Source organism: Bufo bufo, chromosome 5 (assembly GCF_905171765.1).
Source record: "Bufo bufo chromosome 5, aBufBuf1.1, whole genome shotgun sequence".
In the NCBI taxonomy this organism is placed as follows: Eukaryota; Metazoa; Chordata; class Amphibia; order Anura; family Bufonidae; genus Bufo; species Bufo bufo.
Window position 1 is genome coordinate 185,626,896 of NC_053393.1, and position 24,025 is coordinate 185,650,920.

The following is a 24,025-nucleotide window of genomic DNA, read 5'->3' on the forward strand; positions in this document are numbered from 1 at the left end:
ATATAGTGTGCGGCAGGAAAATGGATGTGCAATGTCCATGTGAGAGATATTTCTCTGCTGTCCATACATACATGCTACTGACATAGTGCTGTGATGTCACAACAATACTTAGTGCACCAATCAGTAATATCTACTTAGACCTGATAAAATGTGAAGTTGTATGTATTGCAAAAAAACATTTGCATCATAAGTGACGATTTTCACAATGGCAAATATTTTATAACAGTCTATCTGCATATAAAGCGATTGTTCTGACATGCATGTGAAATGTAATCAAATACACTGCTGTAATGTCAAATTACTTACAGTGATCAGGAGTTCTTCCTCATTGTCGTGAAAATTGCTGCCAACCATGTTTTCCAATCTCCTCAAACTTCGGGTAGTTTGAAAACAGTTGCTAAACTAGACCACGCCCCTTTTGAGCATGTGCAGTAAGTAAATTTTACAATGCTATTTTTGCATTGATAAAAATAGTGAACGAAGCTAGCGAATTCACGAATATATGACAAATATTCGCCCTAATATTCGTGAAATATTGCGAATTCGAATATAGCCCCTGCCGCTCATCACTAATTCTGGGGAGCCCACCCCGGTACATGGGGTACACTCTCCCTGCAGTCTCCCTTTCCAATATTGTCCTATTAACAGTTTGCAGCAACACAGTCCCTAGTACATGATCGCTTGTCACAGAGTAGTGATGGATAGTTCATGAACAATCAGTACAAAATAAACTGATCTTTTAAGTGAACTAACTTATTTAGTTCACATTTCTGAAAAAGATTAGTTCACCAGGAACTAAAGCTACTGGGGGGAGTAGACAGTGATGACACAGGAGCTCCAGCAGGCTCATTCACTGGCACTACCACTTGCTTTATAGTTCCTACTACTAGAAATGTAGAAAAACACAATATACTGTAGACCTGCAAATACAAAAGAAATAAAACAAAAGTCTGAAATTACACTGCTTAGACTCAGCCCCTCTGTGTGTAAGAGAGCGTGCGTGCGTATGTACAGTGTGTGTGTATGTACAGTGTGTGTGTGTATGTACAGTGTGTGTGCACGCACGTGTGTGTATGTACAGTGTGTGCGCGTGCGTATGTACAGTGTGTGCGTATGTACAGTGTTTGTGTGTGTGTGCATGTGCGAATGTACAGTGTGTGTGCGCGCGCGTGTGTGTGTGTATGTTCATAAAACCCACCTGTTTTGTGATAAAATCCCATCCTGTTTGCTGAATAGGTTATAATTGCTGCTGCACTGCTTTCCAGCTCTCATACATTCACCAGGAGTCAGTGGATATGAACTACTATAGATGGCACTGATGCTGTCTGTTTGCACCTCATTAAACGAGACTGTCAAGATTCATTAGAGGAGCTTGTTAGTTTAGTAGTTCATCTAGTTTAGTCAGTTCACAAGTCACAGGCTCCCTATCAGCCTACTTGGATTGGCTCTCTGCACGGCATCATGGGTGATCTCGCGTTCCCAGGCTTCTTAAGTGTGAGGAAATTCGGCTTTGTTGCAAACTGAAGTTTTCCTAAACTTTGGACCAAATTCCGCTTTGGATGCTTCGATTCGCTCAACAAAGTAATTAATATGATAGGAAGCAGCTGTCTCGAATTTAGCTTGACTGCCTGGTTACAGTCACCAGTGCAGGTTTTTTTTTGCAGTTTATTAAGCCAAAATCAGGGGTGCATCATAAAAGTAGAGTCAATCAAGGAAGCTAAAAGTGGATTTACCTGGCACTGCCAAGCATAATAGTCAGGAGGAATAATCTTCTGGGTCCTTATTGCAGTGTGTAAAATACACCATGGGAAATCAGAGCTATATACACACACACAGGAAGGAAACAGCCAAGAATTATTGGGTCAGAAGACAAGGTAGTTCAAGTACAAAAGAAATGTAACATGCTAAAAAAAAAGTCCAGTTTGTAAGATCTAATAAATAAAATTCAATGGATACTGTATATAACTAGATTTGATAAAAATGGATAAAGAAATAAATCTACATGGTGACCTCAGGAACAAGCGTTTGTAGTTGACCCCTGGAAGCCTAACCCCATGAGTCAGTGTGAATAAATACGGAGGATTAAATAAGTAAAACTGAATAGTGGAGTAAATGTGAATAATTCATGAATAATGATGCAGCCAAAAGAAACTAAATGTGAATGACATGGGCCCTCTGTGAAGTGAGCTGTCAATGCTAGAAGCATGGCAGACCTGGGGCATAGGTGCTTCGTAAGCTAAGGAACAGCACTGGAGGAGTCCTGGTCGTTATGAAGATGCTAGCAGTTGGACATCTGACTGCAACCTAAATATTTTATCAGCACAACCCCTCAAGGTGAACACATTTCATCATGTGTGTTTAATGGGGTAACACTATGTTGTGCCATTGAGTGTTTTTTTTCCTTAGAGTGCCTCATAAATTAAAGAACATATTAAGGACAGAAACTATTCTTGTTTTAGTTCACTCCTGGTTGTGGCTTTAAAAAAAAACAACATAAAAAAACTGAACACGTGAAGTCACTCAATTTCCTGTCTCAGGTTAATGTGAGTATTATAGTTAGGCTTGATCATGGGTAGCACTTCAATGCATGTTTCTACAGTGGAACAAGTTGAAAGCATGGGAGAAATCAAAAAGAAGAGTCCTGAATGCAAATCAATATAGCAATGGCAGGTTGACATGAACTCTTTCAAAGCACAACTCTATTCAGATTATGTACAATAAAAAAAAGGAGGAATACACATTAAAAGGATGGCCACTTTCTGGCTACTGTTGACCAATGTGTATGTAAGATAACTATATAGCACTTACCCATACAGCTTTTCTTGATATTCTATGCCATTTGCTATATTTCATAAGGCAAGAACAATTATTGGGCACATTTTCTGTGCCATCCAGATAGAGGTCCTGTCCACAATATGGCTGCTGATGGAGGGCCATGTGACCAAACATCACTCAGCCTCATCCATTCTAAGACTGCACTCGCACTAAACTCCCAACAGTACAGATGGAAGGTGCACTGTGTATGAATGGAGGAGACATCTCATGGGAGGTGATTAGCCATCAACAGCCATTGTATGGACAGGATTTCCATGTGTACAGCACAAAAGACTTAGCCAAGTTTTAATCTGACCAAGGACAACATCTGCATGGGGTTTTTATGTTCTCCCCATGTTTGCGTGGGTTTCCTCTTAGTACTCCAGTTTCTTTCCACACTCCAAAGACATACTGATAGGGAACGTAGATTGTGAACCCCAATTGGGGACAGCTTGATGCTAATGTCTATAAAACACTGCAGAAATGGGGGCATATCATCAAATATAGAAAATGGTGCAGATCATCAACTAAGGCTATATTAGTAAGTGCCATATAATCATCTTACAAACACAGTGGCCAACCCCTTTAAAAAACTCAGAAGGTGACAAATACAAAAAAAAGTTTAGGTTTCTAAAATTACACATTATAGCACTTGAAATGAATATGCAAATTATGCCCCCAAAATCTAATGAGACAATATACAAGAATAAACAATAGATTTCTTTATTTTGATTGTGGATCATAAGGAATAGTAAGATACAATATCTAGTGCAAATAATTGCTGACCTGCAGCATATAGGGCTAGTATTCTCAAAACCATTACTTATAGTGTTAATATTTTGCTTAGTCTCTAAATCTTGCATATCCAAGTTTATCCATTTGTGTCCAGCATATGTCCTCAATCAATGCAATATCTTCTCTAGGCATATTTGACTTCCATGTGTTTATATTTGCAGGTGAAATTTCCCCTTCATGAGGAAGATAAAATAAGTTAGTGTAACTTGCAAACATTATTTGATTTAAACTTGCAGGAGAAAGAGGAATGCCAAAAAAACTATACATTTTCTGAGTAGTTTCTTCAGGGAAGTTTACAATGTCCTCAAATTTAACCAGAAGGTAACTTTTTGATTGCAAATCGTTATTTATTCTAATAGCTGCTGCAGTATTGGCAAGCCATACATGGGAAAGTTTTGTCAGAGCATGTGATTTAGGATTAGCAAGCTCTTCTTTTAGTAAGTCATATTCAGAAGCATAGCCAGCATTTGACCAACATTTCTGCTTTTCTTCATCTTTGAACATTGCTGATAAGCGCTGGTCAACATTCCTCAAGGAGAACAGACTTGGATTGCTTTTATACAACATTGAATAAACCCAAGCACGTGGGTCTCTCACAATAAGTAATGCCCTTAACTGAGGTCCAATAATTTTTTCAATGAACGGAAGCTTTAAAGTCCAGCTACCACTGCCTAAACCAAGAACTGGCTGAGCATTGGGAAACAATGTTAGATGTTTGCGAAGTTGTCTAACATAGTCAGCGTCTCTGTCATAATATCCTCTATATCTCGTTCTTTGTTCAGAGAATGGGTCTCTTCTTTTATATCGCCTCTTTTTCTCCTTATTAACTATTAAATGATGAAAAAGCCTAGGTTTTATGGGTTCTTGTAAATCAATATTCTGTAAATGAAGTTTTGTGTTCTGAAGCAAAGACTGAAGCCAACCCTGAATAAGCTGAAAATGTCCATCCACCACATCAGAGCTTGTCCATTCACATGGATCCAAAAATGAATCGATTTTGTATTCAGCTTCTGGAATGTCGATGTAAGATGTAGGAACCTTAATATAAACAAAATCTGAAGTGTTGAAAAAGAGTTGCTTTAAAATGTCAGCTCCTGAACCTGGTAGAGATGTAATTACTACAGTAGGTAGATCAGAGTGAACTTCACTTTTCTTAATACCCTCTGTATCTGCTCCCTCACTGCTCCACTTTGAACAGATAGGTTGAGTACACGCTGTCCATACATCTATTAATTCAAATATCCACAGTGTTATAATCAATACCAAGATCCAACGCATCAACTTACCAAAGGGAATATAAAATCTCCAATGAAATGCTAAAATTCCCAAGCCTGCACACAATATTAAGCCTATAACCAAATTGACTTTGAGCCCAAAGTGAAATATATTCATACTAATTAATCTAGTTGCTTTCTTAATATGCTCAGTGCCCAAGCCAAATCGAACTATTCTGTTTAAATCTTCTAACTTTGCATATCCCCCAAAGCCAAGAAAATTGAATCGGACTTCAAGATCATTATAGTCTGTCACTATAGATGCTATATTTTCTGTATTATTAACTTTAACAGATATTTTAACACCATACTTGTTATTATCTAGAAATTTCAGATCTGACACATTAACATATGGGCCATTAAATATGTAAGCAATCCTTGAGATTTTTTGGTTTAACCGAAAGGTAACATTTACAAATTGTGTCCAACGCTTCTTGAACTCTGCTGTCTGCTCAGCTTCCTGAATCCTGCCTACTGGACTATTACCATTTTGGTCTATCCAAATCATTTTGTAATGGGCATCCCATATATCCATCATAGCACCATTAAATTTGTTAAGAAACCTAAACGGGACATACTTAAAATCGATATCTAGATTATGGAAAAAGGCACTGACTAGAGACAATGGAGAATCTTCGTGCTTTTCAATATGATCGACTACAAGTAGTGTCTGGTGATTCATAAGCAGCAAGCAACGGTAAACACTTTTCAATCTCATGGAAGAGGCGTAGGCAGACACTGCTTCACCACTTACAAACATTGCCTCCCCTTGTTGACTTGCTGTAATAACCTCACCAGATGCATCTCCAGATTCATTTGTAGTCCATTTTAGCCACTGTGAGCATTCACCAAGTTGACCTTCCCATGGTTTATTGCACCAACTTGTAGGAGAAGGAGCAAACACTAAAATATTATTTAAATGACTTAGTTTTGGTCCATAGAGAGCTTCTGAAACAAAAACTTGTCCATTAGGAGCAAACGTAAAAGAATTTTGATCAGGATGTTCATGACCAGGATTGAAACTCCTCCACCCATCTATCCAGGAATATGGCTGAAAGTGGACTATATCGTACACTGCTCGACCACCAAGCTTTCCAGATTTAAATGAAAGAAATGTATTAGTTTGGGAGATAGGCAAGCCAGCACCATAAGTCACTACTCCCCAATTAGGAAACACATGCATTTTTGGTATGTCAAGTTCAACTGGAGGATGGGAGGTAAGTTCAGGATTATACCACAAATATTCTGTGTGAAGTGTGCTCCACCTTTGTGCTGTGGATTGTACCATCGGACCATCTTTTGGTCTGTGTTTTCTGATCTGACTGGCTAACCAGTTTCCAGTTCCATTCTTCAAAATGAATGTGTCAAGAAATACCAACTGGCTCTCTGGTCCATAAAACCAATTGTAATTAGAATCTGCTATTCCAACTGTTCTTTGATAACCCGGCAACAAAGTAGAATAGTAAAACCAGAAGTGCATTCTCAGCCAGTTGTTGTCAAAATGATTCATGCCAAAATGACGTTTTGCTAAGAAAACATATTGCGTAACTGATTTTGCTGTATAGCTACCATACGCAACTCCTTCATCGAGAGATCCATCTACGACATGATTCAGGAGGAACATTGTTTTTTCCATCACATCAACAACAGTTTGTTTCCATATATTCGCTTGTTTTGATCTGTGCTCTTCTATAACTAGTGCCCCTGTAAGCAGTGCAAGCATATTTGTGGTTTGGTGGTTGTGAAGAAATTGTTTTCCCCAAGCACGAACTTTGGAACATTCATACATTTCATCACTAACAGTCTCAATTTTCTCCAAATACTTTTGTTTTCTATCACTGTCCATAAACCGATATAAAAAGTCAAAAGCTGTGGCAAATCCTGTCAAAGAGTGTGCAAGTGGTACCTCATCACCGGGAGCATTCTGAACCAGCCAGTCTTTGTAATTGACCATTCGGTCCATATATTCCAGTGCAAAATTAAATGCAGTTTTATCATCTGGAAACAACAGACAATATAAAGCCAACGGTGGCAAATTATTCCCATAAATCTCATTCCATTTTGCTGCAAAATCAGCATGCTTCAGAGGGGGCAAGAAGTAAGATGGATTAGCCAGCATCTTGTTAACTGCATTTCTAATGGCTCTGAATAGATGTAGATGAGTGGTGTGGGACTTTTGCCTCAGTCCTTGAACGTCTACACTATCAAAAAATAATCTTGGATGTGAAGGATTGTTCTTTTGCTTGAAACTAGCAGTAACATGAAACAATCTGTTATATGGAGTGATATCAGCTTTCAGTGGCATCCAGTTGTCGGTATAATTGCTACAACTGACCGGTGACAGAAAAATAAAAAACATTGCAAAAATAGAGTGTCCTACAACATTTGGAGCCATGTTCCATTTGGGTATTATCAATGACACATCTTTTTATTTTCTTCTGCCGTTTTCAGTAACCTTTGGACTCCTTGGATATTAGGTTTTAAGATATGTTGGAAAATTCATATCAGAGATTTCCTTTTTTGATGGCTTTTGTTGGAGCGTAATGATTATGTTTGTAGTCCTGGAATACAATAAGCCATATACATGGCGCAGGTTAGAGATTTTAGAAAGCCTGTGATTGCTATGGATACTTTGTTATAAGCCGGAACAGTACAATAGTAACATACTGAGGCTTTGTGAAGTGTATACATACTTGCTCACTTAAATATCTGTTGAGCACAAATGCCACATTTGCTTGCTGTGTTATGAGTCACGTCTTGAGTGGCTGCCAACAAGTTTATGCGTAGAGGGGTTAGCACCATTAATTCATTTTCCAGTTGTCAACAATTAAAAAGTCTGACACGTTGAAGAAAAGCATTCAGATTTTTTAGCTTGGCTTTGTTTTATTTGTCAAGTATTGTTCTTCTTTGTGGTTTTTCTTTCTGTTGTTGAAGTCCAAATAATATCAGATATTTAACATCTGCTTTTTTTCAGTTTTCTCTGCTTCAGTTTCCCATCTTTAGTTGTCTAAGGCTTGGATATCCTAGGGAGAGAAAGAAAATCTCATTACAGAATGCCAAAACATTATCAAATGTGCATGTTCTAAATATTTTCAGTTTAAGGCTACATGCACACGACTGTGCCGCTTTTTGCGGTCCGCGGATCCGCAAAAACGAAAGCCGCCCGTGTGCCTTCCGCAATTTGCGGAACTGAACGGACGGCCCATTGTAGACATGCCTATTCTTGTCCGCAAAAAGGACAAGAATAGGACATGCAAATTTTTTTTTGCGGGGCCTCGGAACGGAGCAACGGATGCGGACAGCGCACGGAGTGCTGTCCGCATCTTTTGCGGCCCCGTTGAAGTGAATGGGTCTGCACCGTAGCCGCAAAAACTGCTGCTTGAATGCGGACCTGAAAAACGGTCATGTGCATGAGGCCTAAGGGTCAGAAACCTCCGGCACTTCAGCTTCATCAATTCACTTCTATGGGAGTTCCGAAAAACAGCCAAGCAAGTGTACATGCTGGGAGATGTAGCTTAACAAAAGCTGCCGGAGGTTGCTGACCCCTTCTTTGGTTTAATAGATATTCTGATTCACTATAATGCCTCTACATACAGTATAATACATACACATCAATTTGTAATGATTCATTTGTTACTACTGTAAATGTTTTCTAGGCAGGAGCACAGTTATCAAAGTAAACATTTAACTATGAACATCATAGCTGTTAGGGACAAATGCACAATTATATGGATAAATAGTACAGTGGTCTTTTCCCCTAGGTCTGTAACCATGACAAAAGGGCATCCTTTACATCTACAAAAATGGTTTCACGATTAAAGGTGGATTTCAGGCTTCCGATATTGGTGAACTAACCTCAGGATAGGTCATTATTATCCATTCTGTGAGAGTCTGACAACTGACACCCCTGCCAATCACCTGTTCCTTGTAGCCTCGGGAACAGAAGGAACAGCTCCTTTCAAACTGTACTGGTTGTCCCGGGTTAACGCATCTAAGCTCCCTCTTTAGTGAATAGGAACTGACCTGCAGTAACTCAGGAAGGCCAGTACACTTTGAACTGAGCTGTTATTCCTGTTTCATTCAAAGTGCTGGTTCGATCACCAGAGATTGCAGCAACAGCTGATCGGTGGGGGTGCTGGGTGTCAGACCTTCACAGATCTGATATCTATGACCTATCCCAAGTATAGGTTACCAGGATCAGGAGCCTGAAAAACCACTTTAACATAGACATTAATTCTTTACTATAAGAGCAGTGAGATTATGGAACTCTCTGCCAATGGTATAAAAGATGATTCATTTAGCAAGTTTAAAAAAGTAGTGCCTGAAAGTAGTAATATTGTAAGTTATAAGTAGTGTTCAGCAAACCCAAACTGTAAAGTTCCGGTCCGTACCGAACTTTGGGACTTTGGGTACCTGGACACGAACCCGAACTTTGCCAGAAAAGTTTGTGTTCTAATTCAGTGTTCGGGCATTTAATAAAGCTTTTGACAAACAACCAATCAACAAGCTTTTAAGCTGTGGGCACTTAGAAGTCGTTACAGCTATGCCTGTGATTGGCCGGTGCATCATGTGACCCAACCTTTATACAAGCTGGATCACGTGTAGCACCGCCCATCAGCTCTGAGCAGTGCAGGGACAGGAAGCAGCTGAAGCGACGGATAGCGTTAGGAACCTGAATATTTATTTTGTGGGTGACCTATGATTTTTTTTGTGGGTGCAATACACCAGCTTTTCACCCCTGACAGAGAAATGTAATAATAAATCTGGCTGTTAATTCTGAGGGTGACCTAAAGCGATTTTTTTTGTGGGTGCAATGTGCAATGCACCATTTTTGTACCCCAGACACAAAAATATAATAGTTAATCTGTCTGTTAGTTCGGCCGGTGACCTATACCTATATTTGGTGTGAGAGATAAACGTGCACTGCATATGTGACAGGGAAATTAATATAGTTAATCTGACTGTTAGTTCGGTGGGTGACCTCAAAGAATGAGGAGAGCATCAAATAAAGGGATGTGGCCCTGGTCGTGGTGCCTATGTTGGAGCTCTTGTTGCAGGGAGAGGACGTGATGGATATGTGCCAGCTACACTCCCAAATAAAAACACCTTCCTCAGGTGCATGTAGGCGACAGGACGTTCAGCGTCATTTTGTAGGCCCGAATACCGGTGTACGAACGGTGAGGCCAGAACAAGTAAAGGCAATAGTAGATTGGATGGCTGACCTCCAGTTCCTTTACATTGTCTCCCACACGGTCGCTTGCTGAAACCGCAGAGTTGGCACCTGCAGCCCATGGGCATCAGTCTTTCACCTCACCCACTTGCAAATCAGCCAAGCAGTCTGAGCCCCAAGTCATGCAGCAGTCTCTTATACTTTTTGATTACTCTGCTGGCGGGGTTTCCGTAGGCCATCCACCTAGTCCTGCACCAGAAGTGGAAGAGATTGAGTGCACTGATGCCCAACCACTTATTTTTCAGGATGTGGACATGGGAGGACCACCGCAGCAGGTCTCTGATGATGATGACGAAACATAGGTGCCAACTGCTGCGGCTTTCTGCCGTGTGCAGACAGGCAAGGAGGGCAGGGGTGAAGAGTGGGTGGAAGATAATGTGGAGGATGACGAGGTCCTAGACTCCACATGAAATCAAAGTCATGCGAGTGATGTGTGCAGTTCAGAGGAAGAGGTGCTTGTCACACAGCCAGTGGTGTATCTTGGTTTTGTGCTGCCCTAGGCGAGACTAAACTCAGGCACCCCCCTAATATAAATTTGACCCACCCCTAACTGTCAAAGCCAAACCACTTTCTCTCTAAACCCCACCCCTTCCTGTCAAGACGAAACCCCTTTCTCTCTAAACCCCACCCCTTCCTATGTGCCATCCACAGATCCCCCTCCCCGAAACAGTGCCATCCACAGATCCCCCTCCCCTAAATAGTGCCATCCACAGATCCCCCTCCCCTAAACAGTGCCATCCACAGATCTCCCCCCTAAATAGTGCCATCAACAGATCCCCCTCCCCTAAATAGTGCCATCAACAGATCCCCCTCCCCGACGCTCACAGGAGAACATTTATAAACGAATCATTAACTTTAACTTTAATCATTGCTAATCTCTTTACTGGATATCTTACTCTGTCTTGACTCTTAGCTCTGGTAAAACAGCAGGCAGTGCGGGCGGCGCTCACTCACTGACGTCACGCGCCTGCGCCGCCTAGTGGGAGGAGCAGGCGCGTGACGTCAGTGAGTAAGCACCGCCCCCACACTGCCTGCTGTTTTACCAGAGCTAAGAGTCAAGACAGAGTAAGATATCCAGTAAAGAGATTAGCAATGATTAAAGTTAAAGTTAATGATTCGTTTATAAATGTTCTCCTGTGAGCGGCGTGGCTCTGTATATTCTAACCCCCAGGCAAGCGTCCCTGTCACCATGGGAACGCCTGGGGGTTAGAATATACCATCGGATTTGAGTTTTTACGATCTCACTGAGATTGTGAAAACACAGATCCGATGGTATATTCTAACACCCAGGCAAGCGTCCCCGTCACCATGGGAACGCCTGGGGGTTAGAATATACCATCGGATCTTCTGAGTATACCGGCGGCAACATATAAGACGGATGGGACAGGGGCAAACAAGGCATTTTGCCGCCCCATTGGCAAGTGCCGCCCCAGGCAAATGCCTTGTTTACCTAGTGATAGATACGCCACTGCACACAGCGCCAGCAGCACAGCAAAAGAGCAAGCAGGGTGCAAAAGCAGAGTGGCCGTCCCGTAGCCAGTATGCCTGCTACTGCCCAGCGCACCCAGGGACTGAGCACACCAAAGCCAGCTCCAATGAGTTCCCTGGCATGTCTGTTCTTCAGACAATGTGCTGATGACAAGACGCGAACGGTTTGCACGCTGTGCAATCAGAGCCTATAGAGAGGCATAAATGTTCTAAACCTGAGCACCACCTGCATGACCAGGCATCATAATGCAAAGCACAAGCTGCAGTGGAGTACACGCCTGAAAAACCACAAAAGATCTCAGGCTCCTCTTTCTCCCTCTTCTGCTGCAGTCTCGGCCTCTTCCTCCCCCTCTGGAGTGACAGTGGCACCTGCCACCCTTCAAACAGAGGATGTGAAAGCAACACCACCACCTCAACCACCGTCACCCAGCAGGTCCACACTGTCCCATGGAAGCGTTCAGCTGTCCATCCCCCAAACACTGGAGAGAAATAGGAAGTACCCCTATATCCACCCGTGATCCCTGGCCCTAAATTCCTAGCCTTGGAAATGCTGTCAATCAAGGTGAGCCATCCCTGCCCAGCACAACCAAGAGGTGGACAAAATCAGGTATGCACTGCACAATGTCATCTGTGGCAAGGTCCATATAACTACCGATACGTGGACCAGAAAGCACGGGAAGGGACGTTATATATCCCTAACTGCACACTGGGTAAATGCAGTGGCGGCTGGGCCTTAGGCGGATTGCAGTTTGGCGCATGTCCTACCGCCACAGAGGATTGCAGGACATTTCTCATTGCCTCCTGTTGCTCCTCCTCCTACTCCACTTCCTCCTCTACTGCCTCCTCATCCGGTCAGCATAACACCTGCACCACCAACTTCAGCACAGCCAGGGGGAAACAACAACAGGCTGTTTTGAAACTCATCTTTTTGGGGGAAAAACTCCACAATAACTTCGGCTATCAGAGCATTTCATGCTCCAATGCTATCCCTTGCCCTGTGGCTTTTTTTTTTGGAGATATCCATGGGGAAAGCTAGGCAGAGGCTTCTGCCTAGCAGTGAGCACGGTGCTATCACTGGCACTAGCGGGCTGGCTTTAGCGCCGCACTAGCCTGTAAAACAACGTCACCTAGCAGTGTACAATATAAGCAAAAAAGCCCTTGCCCTGCACAATCCAGCGCAATGCAAGGGAGACAAAGAGTATAGGCGTGCTCAAACCCTGTCACACCAAGCACGGACTACTGGACTGTAACTGGCTTTTATCTGCACTGAAAAATAAAGGTAACATTTACACCGAGCTGGACCTTTTTCTCTTTTTAATGCAAGGGAGAGCATCGGAGCATGAAATGCTCTGATGCTTATACCAGGGGAGCTGCCTAGGTGAAAATGGGGATATGCTTTAAAAAAAAGTCAGAAAATAAAATCTACACCCACTATGAGCAGGCCTAATTTTCTGCTAAAATCTAGGCCATTTTAGTTCATTGGTACAAATAAATCTGTCATCAAGTTGTTGACCAACACGCAATCTATTAATCTCACCCACATTTTTCCACCAATGAAAATGTTCAATTGAAATAATTTGGGAGCTTTCTGTGGCAAAAAAAAAGGCGAATCTCTATTAATAAATTATTCCCTGTATTTTTCAGGCATATTTAAAACTGCATAGTGAAATATAATAACACACTACCTACAGAGCAATTGGGATTGTCGGGTTTTGGCCTGGCTTGTTACTTCCAAAATGCAACATGCTATGGGGCTATGTGTGAGAAGGAGGCCAAAAAATACATTATGGAATGAATCATCTACATGGTGTCCAGAGTTGGAATTTCACTTGAAATATAGAACTGCCAACAGGGAGAGGAAGCTCAAGAATGATTTATACTGCTTCCAATGTACTAATGGGGGTGAATTAGTCTTTATTTGGTTTGCTCGACCTAGTGGGTTGCGTTGTAGAAATGTACGGTAAGTACTTAACAAATCTGTTCATTCTAGAAACTATAAATCCTATTAATCTGAAGTAATTGAGATAGCAACATCAGAATTATTTTAAATTATATTAAAAAATCATTAAAAAAAATCATGCATTATATACACTGGCAGTTTTCTAGGCGATTTGTTTTATGAATTATGACAACTAGACGACATGTCTTTTTAAACAAACAGACAAGAAAAGGGGTTGTCCCAAAAATATATATATAATAAAATAATCTAAATTTTTCAAACCAGCACCTGGATCTGAATACTTTTGGAATGGCATGCAATTAAAAATTTTGTATAACCATTTAGTTACAGATGCAGCCGAGCTAAACTTTGTTGGTTAACGTGTTAAGTAAAAAAAAAAAATGGCACAAAAAAGTTAACTAACTCTTTATGTATTTCAATGGCTTTTGTCACAAGATGGCATGAGATAACACTGTGACATGTGTTATCAGAGTACATTTTAGCTCGGCTACATCCGTAGGCTACTTTCATACCTGCGGCACTACGATCTGGCCGCCTGATCCAACAGACAATGCAGAGAATTGGCCAGACAAAAAACGCAGCATGCAGCAGTTTGTGTCCGGACGATTTTCATCATCTTTGTCAGAATGCGGGCGAATCTCCGCCTGACCACATTATACTTAATGGGGCCGGCGGGCATACCGGTTGCATCTGGCAGTGCAGGATCCGGAGAATTCAGACAGGCTGTTCTCTGCCGCGACAGCCTGCCGGAATTCACACCACAGGTGTCAAAGTAGCCTTATTCAATAATCTCTATGCACCTGTATAGCGCCACCTGCTGTTTTTATTTTAATTTTCCATAGTTCTCTGTCCACCTTGCAGAGGGGATCCTATTTGCTCAGTTCCATAATTCAACTGCCACCAGTCGCATCTTACGTTAGAAGTTCTGACAGTTACAAGAAGAGACATGGAGACATGCCCCCTTAACTGTGCTAGGGAGAGAGCTGCAGCAAAAAGGACACCCCCACATCTAAACTACCAGCTTAAAATAAATCTATCAGGGCAATTTGAGCAATTATTGGGGAGATCTCTGGATCCATGTAAAGATTTTTTTATTTTTTTGAGAAACTGTCATGTACTATATGATGCGATTTTCATCTTCTTGCATTAATTATCGGATAACCCCTTTAATTTATTTATACATGGTCACTCGACTGATTTTTAGTATTATACAAAATTAAACGAGAATTACAATGAAAGCATTTGGGCTAGCTCATCTCATTGAGTCACTGTAATGACCTCTAAATATAAGCAAGCATATGCATTTCCAAAGAAAATATTTGCCTGTAACATTTCCAGAAATCCTACAATGGAATTTATTTCCTGGATTACTGTATATTTAGGCTCTTCTTTACCAGCATAAGTTTTTTTTATTTTTATTACAGTTAACTTATTAAGGGTACTTTCACACTTGTGGCAGAGGATTCGCGGAATCCGTCAAAATGTATGCAAACCGATGGCATTTGTCAGACAGCTCAGGACCCTGATCCGGATGACACCGAAGAGACTGATCCAACATTTTAATGCATTTGTCATACGGAAAAACGGATCCTGCATTTATTTATTTTAAAAATTTTTGCGGATCCGTTTTGCCAGCATTATTACATTTCAATGGGAAAAAATGCCGGATCCGGCATTCCGGCAAGTGTTCCGGAATTTTGGACGGAGATAAAACCGCAGCATGTTGCGGTATTATCTCCATTCTGAAAAGGCAAAAAGACTGAACTGAAGGCATCCTGATACATACTGAACGGATTGCTCTCCATTCAGAATGCATTAGGATAAAACGGACTAGTTCTTTTCCGGTATTGAGCCCCTAGGACGGAGCTCAGCGCCGGAAAAGAATAACGCCAGTGTTTAAGTAGCCTTAGTCTGAAACGTATATGGAAAGTATAGTCGAGGGTTGTTTAAAGCTACGTACTAAATAAAACAACAATAAACTGTTCTGCCAAACTGGTCTTGGCAAAATATATCATTACACTCTAGGGATTTCAGTACATTAACATTTCCATTTTAACAAGTGGCAGTAATTACTTTACCAAATGAAGGACCTACACAAATCCATCATTACATATAGTTAGCTGTATAAAACCATTCATTACCCTTCCATAAAGCCGGTGTCACACAGTTTTATTCTAGTATTTTTGAGGGGGTTTTCAGTTTTTATTGCTGGTGCTTTTTGTCACATTTTGTAGGCAAAACACGTCAGTTGCATAGAAGTATATGGGAAATGTTAAATGTAGGACAAAGGCAGTTTTTTGTGGCATTTTTTCACTCTTGGTGTGTTTTTTAGGACAATGCCATTCTATTTTCTATTTTAGTATGTTCAGTTCCTTGGCGTTTCTCCCTCATTGCCTGGCATTTTTTTCTCTTATAAATCTCAGTTTTTTTTGTTTTTTTTTATCGCATGTGTAATGTGTAAAGGGTGTTGCTACTCCAAAGATTTTTTGGTCTGTATTTTCTCCTTACACTACAGCAATTGGCTGTTGATGTAATTGCAATATTAATTATCATTTTTCATGTAAGGAGGAACATATAGGGATTGTGTGGCCTTTCTATTCAGCTAACAGTGATTGATTTTTTTCATGCTATTTATTGTATTTGAATACTGCTACACAATCTCTTCTTACTAAGTGGAGTATATCATTGCATGGTTTTACATTTGAGCGCAGCAGTATTTGTCCAGCCGCCCCTCTGCATATTTCCCGTGTTGCGTCTGGATCTCCGCTGGTGCCCATTATAGTGAATGGTGCCTAAGGAACCTTGGCAGCGCACGGTATTGCCCGCTGTTCACGGATCCGGCCTGTTTTTCCGCAAACGTGAAACAAGCCTTATATAGTAGAACGGGTCTTGGGAAATAGCGTTATCTGATAGGTCAGGTTCATCCTTCGCTGTATATATTTTTTGGAATCTGAAAGTATTTTTAATCATGTTACAATAAAGATACATTTAGATTTAATGATTAAGTGTGGTATTTATGTCCTTTTCTTATGGGTGTTATTATACTCGCTTTGGGCTAAAAAAAAATTTTTGCCATTGGTCTTTATAAAAAATTTCTGCAGTATTCTTGATACAGGGGTTAAATTTTACTTTCTGATTACTCTGGGTCCCATCAGATAACAGCTCATGTATAGCTCTCATTTCTGATCTCCTGACCTCATAAACACTCATTTAAGCCATATTCTTAGGAGCTTAGCATTTTAGCTATAATGAATGTTTAGGAGATCAAGAGATCAGAGATAAAAGCTCTATATGAGCCATAATGTAACAGAACTCAAAGTAAACAGAAAGTGACAGTCTGCAATCACAAAAACTGCTGATTTAAAAAAATATATATAAAGACCAATTGCAAAAATGATTTTACTAGGGTTGATTATATTAAAATGTGTACAAAAAGTGGAACAAAAATGTTTTGTCATTATGATTTTTTTTTTAAATGATGCATGAGCTACGTGCTTTGCATATGTAATCCTGGTTGCTGGTACTATTGAGCAAAAAACTCTTGGTTTCACAACAGTTACAGCCAGGAAGGAGAGAGCAACACCCACAGTCTGAGCGTCATGTCCTATGACTATCTATATCCATTTATAACTGGCTGGAGTGCTATGTGCGGCCATTATCAGTGCGGTTTAGGCAGCAGTATTTAGGTTTTGTTCTAAGTGTTGCCCCAGATACCCAACTGAGATCGGGGGCAAGAGCCTTATCCACTGCTGTGTCATAGTTTTAGAGAAAGGTGCAAGTAACTTGTTGTGCTCGGCCCCTAACCCAATGTGAGCAAAATATAGGGTGTTGCCTATTTATTACTGGCACACCCCACTGTGGCATAGGATTTGGTCACAAGCTTGGGCCACTGTATTTTCCTATAGCCAAGTGCAGGGCAGACTGGCAATTGACCATACAGCAAAATTTCCTAGTGGGCCAATGTCCATGGGGTCACCTGAGCTCTCCTCACGGCCACCAGCCAGCTACAAAACAATCTGATGCTCTCAACATAAATTAATGTTAGAAGAACCGGGTACATATGCACCTATCCGGTGGCCAAAGGTAGCCTCCTAAATTCAACTATCACCATCCTAAGGAAGGTGATATAGTTGAAAACTGTGGCTGGGGTGGTAGTATTCTGTGCAATACTGTGGTATTTGGTACTGTTAGGGCAATATTTTGTGCTGCATTAAAGGTACTGCTGGCCCCCGCATATTTGTGTTGGACCTGCCTTCTGTCAGTTTAGATATGCCTAAAACTTAGTTTTTTTCTTGTTTTTTTTTAGGTTTAGGTTCCCAGTCCATCCCTGGACAAGTGATGATGCAGTACATTGGCTCACGTTGGTTTTATGGATTGACTATAAGGTAGAATCCTTGTTCCCAGTGAAATATTAGTGCATAGGTCTATTAAACTTTTAAATTGGAAATTAAATACAGCCCGCCTCATACTATTTTTGAGCAAGTGCTTTCAGTCCCCCAAGTGACCACATGGGGGACTAATTGCCTTCTGCTATTCTGTTAAACAGGCAGTTCTTAATGTTTTCACACCGGCTTTTAGTGCATATCAGTAAAAAATGATTTTTTTTTTAGATATTCATCTTCTTTCAGTGACACAATCATTAGCAAACGCTAAGTGTCCGAAACAGCATGTTTGAAGAAAAGCAGACACTGATCCTCTCCAAACTACTAAAACTATGCAGCATTGCATCTTCTTGTTGGTTTTAAATAGGAAAATATGGATTTATTTGTGGCCTGTATCATTATTTATATTCACTAAAAATATTCAGCAAATATATACACACATTCAGTTCAATAAGAATCTATCTATCTATACATTGTATATACAGTATAGTATGGAATTTGGTATATGTAGAGCAATTTTATATGCCACCATTCACAAATCACATAGATTAATTGAATTTATAGAGTAGATGGAAAATGGATTCCAACATTTACTTCAATTAAGAGCATGCTAATGAAAATTAAATTAGCAACAATGAGTGCGTACACCAGGGAAAATAAAATTGCTCAATAAATTGAAAACCCCTGAAGCACAGAATGGATCTTGTCTGTAAGTGTTGTACAGTATAATGGTTAAAAAATAATAATCTCACACATTCAGTACAGAATGAGATTTGGAGATTACCTAGAAAAGGTTTAAAGGAAATCTGTCACCATGAAGAATAGCCTTGAACTACTAGAATTAGTAGATAGCTGAAGAAACAGAAGGGGAAATTTATTATTCCCCTCTTGTCAGTTTTCTGGCGTTAAATAGTCGTAAACCTTGTGTTTGTGACTTTTTAAATGCCAATGAGCTTAAAACTAGGCGCAAGTAGCATTTCTATACCAGTTTGGGCTTAAAGGGATTATACCATGATTAACGTAAAAAAATTAAAATCAGACATCATATAGAACATGACAACCTCTTTCCAACAAAGCTAGAACAAGCCCTGTACCTCACATGGATCTAGAGATCGGTCAATTCATTGCTCTGCTAGATTTCTAACAAGATGAAAGATAAAAGGGGGGTGTCTATTCTGCTGCAGCTCTCAACCTATCACAGCTCAGGAGGCAGTTAAAGGATGAAACTGAGCATGTGTGGCCTTCTCAGTGAGCAGGACAAAGAAAAGGAAAAAAAATAAAAAATAATAAAACAGGTGACTCTATACAGATAAATGTTATTGAATAATAGTGTTGGTCGAGCACCAAAGTGCTCTGGTGCGCAAGTAGAACACCTCGGGATGCTCGGGTGCTCTACCGAGCACCCAAGCACAATGGATGTCAATGGGAGAACCTGAAAATTAAACCAGGCACCCCCTGCTCTGAAGAGGGGAGGGTGTCTGGTTCATAGGAAAAGGTCAGAAATTGATGGAAACACCACTGAAATGGTTCGGGAACAGCATGGGGAGGATGTCTGGATGCATCTTGGACTCCCAGGTCGCTGCTGGGAACGATGTTGTCCGAGTAGTACGCCACTTTTACAGACTGACAATAATATGCACCAAACCGAAGATAAAATCGATTTTAGAGGAAAAATTGTTAGGAAACATTCTTTCCTATATATTTGCTTGTATATAAAGTGCAAGTGCAGCCAGAAATTACAAGGAAGAAGCACTCCAATACAACCTGTATATCACATAAAGGAGGGCCTCATTCACATTGTGGTACAATTGTTCAGGTAGTGGGACTCCTAGACTCATAAAGCCTATGCACTAAGGAACCGGCACTCCAATACACCCTTTATTACACATAAAGGACGGCATCATACACAGCCTAGAACCCTCAAAAAACATTAGGAGCAAGGACCTGCTGGTGACCATCTAAAACATTAGGGGTGAGGGTCTGCTGCTGATCTAACCATCTAAAAAAAAATTGTGGGCGAGGGCCTGCTGCCTAGCTGACCATCTAAAAAAAATTGTGGGCGAGGGCCTGCTGCTGAGCTGAGCCTCTAAAACAGTATGGGTAAGGGCCTGCTGGTGACCCTCAAAAACATTATGGGTGAGGGCCCGCTGCTGAGCTGACCCTCTAAAACATTAGATGTGAGGGCAGCCTAATAAGCATGTTGATACGATGGAGATGGAGGAGGAGGAGGAGGAGGATGAGGAGGACAACGAGAAAAAGGGAGATTGAACCATATACCCTTTTTAGTGGTGGAAGGGGTGCATGGGAATACAATGTATTCAACACACCATAAAAGCCACATTTAGAGTGTCTTTCCTCTGGTGGAGTAGAGAAGTCAGGGGCAATCCAGGCCTTGTTCATTTTTATCAGAGTCAACCGGTCAGCATTTTCAGTTGACAGGCGGATGCGCTTATCAGTTGTTATGCCCCCAGCAGCACTAAATACACGCTCTGACAAAACGCTGGCAGCGGGGCAGGCTAGCACCTCCAAGGCGAAGAGCGCCAGTTCGTGCCACGTGTCCAGCTTGGACACCCAATAGTTGTAAGGCACACAGGGATCACTGAGGATACTGACACGGTCTGCTACGTACTCCTTCACCATCTTCCAAAAATGTTTCCTCCTTGTGACACTAGACCATGCATCAGGTTGAGGGTGCTGGCTGGGTGTCATAAAACTGTCCTAGGCCTTGGAGAGTGTTGCCCTGCCTCAGTTGGAACTGCTGTGTGTTCCCCTCGTCTTTTGGAGCAATTTTTCCACAAGGATATCTGGTATTGCACCACAGGAATGAGAGATGAGAAGTTCTATTTGTAGCGGGGGTCGAGAAGGGTGAACAACCAATAAATCAGTGTTGGCTAAAATGCGTACAACGCAAGGTTAACGGGATAGGCAGCCTAACAAAGTCAGCCATGTGTGCCAGAGTCCCAACAGACAAGACTTCACTGTCCTCATCAGGAGGACGACTCAATTTCCTCATCCTCTTCCTCCTCTTATACCCATCCACGCTGAACAGATTGAATAAAACTTCCATGGGTACTACCCTCTGTAACGAAGGCAACCGTCTCCTGCTCCTCCTCCTCATCATCCAATTTGAGGATGGTCTGGCTATCACCCTGTGTACTGTCTTCCCCCATTTCCACCTCTTCCACATGCAAATTGTCCGCCTTCATTGTGAGCAGCGAGCGTCTGAGTAGACACAGAAGTGGGATGGTTACATCCATGCCCACTCATCACTTGTGAAGAGAGGAAGCTGACTGGAAAGGCGATGACCATCTTGCAACTGGTATTACACTACTGCCCACTGCTGCTCACAAAGCCTGGCCAACATGTGGAACGTGGAGTTCCAGATCGTGCTCACGTCACACAACAGTCGGTGAACTGGCAATTGCAAGCGCTGCTGCAGCGTTGCCAGGCCGGCGGAAGCTGTCGATGACTGGGCAAATTGGGGAATTTGAGAAACCACTAGGTTGAACATGTGGGCTAGGCATGGTATGTGTGTGAGCTTTGCCGAGCTCCAAAGCGCCACCAAGTTACAGCCATTATCAGACACAACCACGCCTGGTTGTAGGTTGAGTGGCGAGAGCCACAGCTCAGTCTGGTCCCTTATCCCCTGCCACAGCTCTGCAGCGGCGTTCTGTTTGTCACCTAAGCAGATCAGTTTCAGTACAGCCTATTGCAGCTTCCCCACTGCAGTGCTACTCTGCTTCCAGCTACTGACTGATGCTGCAAGATGATAATTCAGAGGTGGAAGTGGAAGTGGAGGGGGAGGTGGAGGTGGAGGAGCAGAAGGGGGGGTTGCAGCCACTAATGTAGGTGGTGGCGGAAACCCTGATGGAAGTAGGGCCCATAATCCTTGGCGTCGGTAGCACCTGTGTCATCCTAGGGTACAACTCGCTCCCGTCCTCCACAACGTTTACCCAGTGTGCCATCAGGAAAATATAGCATCCCTGGCCAAAAGTACTTGTCGATGTGTTAGTCGTTAAGTGGACCTTCCCAATAACTGCATTGGTCAGGGCACAGGTGATGTTACGGGACACATGCTGGTGTAAGGCTGGGACTGCACAACATGAAAAATATTGGCGGCTGGGAACAGAATACCGCGGGACAGCAGCTGCCATCAGGCTGCGGAAAGCCTCAGTGTCCACAAGCCTAAATGGCAACATTTCCAAGGCCAGCAATTTGGAAAGGTGTGCATTTAGTGCTATGGTCTGTGGGTGGGTGGCTGGGTATTTGCGCTTTCATTTAAAGGCCTGGTGTATAAATATCTGTATGCTGCGCTGGGATACAGAAGTGGATGTGCTAGCTGATGGTTCTTGCGAAGGTCAAGCTGCATGGCGGGAGGCATCCGGGCCTGCGTCTTGGACAGGGGATTGACCAGCACATAACACAGGGGAAGAGGAGGTAGTGGTGTGACCCGCAGACACTGGTTGTGGACCCAGGCGTTCGGCCCACCTATTAGGGTGCTTTGATGTCATGTGGCGGATCATGCTGGTGGTGGTGAGGTTGCTAGTGTTCATGCCCCTGCTCATTTTGGCACGGCACAGGTTGCAAATGACAATTCTTTTACCATCTGCACTTCCCTCAAAAAAGCGCCAGACTGCAGAACACCTACCCCTTGGCAAGGGAGATTGCCACAAGGGGGTGCTCTGGGGAACAGTTGCGGGCCTGTTTGGTGTGGCCAACCTTCTCCCTTTTGCCACCCCACTGCTTCTTCAAGCCTGTTGCAGTGCTGCGGATCCCTCCCCCTCTGTACTGCTGTCCTTGTTCGGCTTGCCACCTTACCAGGTTGGGTCAGGGACTTCATCGTCCAGCACCTCCTCTTCCACTTCCTCACTCTGGTCATCCTCCTGACTTGTTTACCTAACAACAACCTCCTCAGTTATTGACAACTGTGTCTCACCCTCATCATGAACCTCTTGAGACACTAATTGCGGTTGACATATTGGCAACTTTGTCTCATGATCATCATCCTCCTCGTAAAACACTAATTGCCGTTCCACACAGTCATCTTCTTCTGACTGTGGATGCTCCAGAGTTTGGGAATCAGGGCACAAGATCTCCTCATGTCCCTCTTCAAGCGGGCTTGGCGAGAAACCCAAATTAAGGAATTGAGATGAAAACAGCTCCTCGGAATATCCAAATGTGTGGGATCACTTGTTTGCCAAGACTCTCCATGGAGGGTGGAAGGAGTATCAGTGTGAGGATTCTGTTGACCAGACTTGGCTACTGAGACTGGACTTTGTGGAAGACAGGGTGGTGCTTAACCAACTGGAAGCATTATCTGCTGCAATCCAACCGAACACCTGGTCGAACTGGTCTGACTTAGAGAGTGGTGCCCTGCAAAATTGGACATGAAGCTAGGTATTGTGGATGAGTGCGTTTCTTGTGCTCTGGCAGCAGGCACAGTTTCACCGCACCCAGGGCCATGGCCTCTGAATGCACCATCAGCAGCACGGCCATGTCCCCATCCCTTACTGCTCGCCTTGCGCATATTAAATGATATATATGCTTGCACGTATGTCACACATACAGTAGCGCAGGTTTTGTAATTGTATGCGCAAATAAAGTACATTGACAGAATGTCACATATTTTTAGGATGCGCACACGTTAAACAGGAGGTATAGCGCAAGTAATGTCGCTGTCACCAGCGGCTAATAAAAAATTACACTGAATTAATGTCACTGATATTTAGGTAATGTAATTGTCCGCAGCGGACACCGTCTACGGAAAAAGTACACTGGATGTCACAGATATTTTTAGGCTGCGCACATGTTAGACAGGAGATGTAGCGCAGATAATGTAGCTGTCTGCAGCTGCCAAACAATTGCAAGCTATTTAGCGCAGGTCCAGTCTAGGAAACAAGCTCCATGTGATGACCAAACACCGTTCTTCAAATCCAAACTCACAGCATATTAATTATATATAACGCTGTGAGTACAATACAGTAGACCCGCAGTCAGGTAGGAGCTGACAGAATCATAAGTTATTAGGATGCTGAGAGTTTCAGTCAGAGAAGCAGTGTTTGGTCCCAGAAATAGAGACATC

General features: G+C 42.3%; 1 protein-coding gene across 1 annotated transcript in view; it reads right to left on the bottom strand.

Annotated features, from left to right (window-relative positions):
• Positions 1-3,554: 3,554 nt before the first annotated feature.
• The window catches only part of DSEL (dermatan sulfate epimerase like), a 53,368-nt gene continuing 32,897 nt past the window's right edge, over positions 3,555-24,025 (bottom strand). The window contains exon 2 of the mRNA XM_040432925.1: positions 3,555-7,906. Within this exon, the coding sequence (XP_040288859.1) occupies positions 3,658-7,278 (3,621 nt within the window). The 5' untranslated portion in view covers positions 7,279-7,906 and the 3' untranslated portion in view covers positions 3,555-3,657. The remainder of the gene's footprint in view (positions 7,907-24,025) is intronic.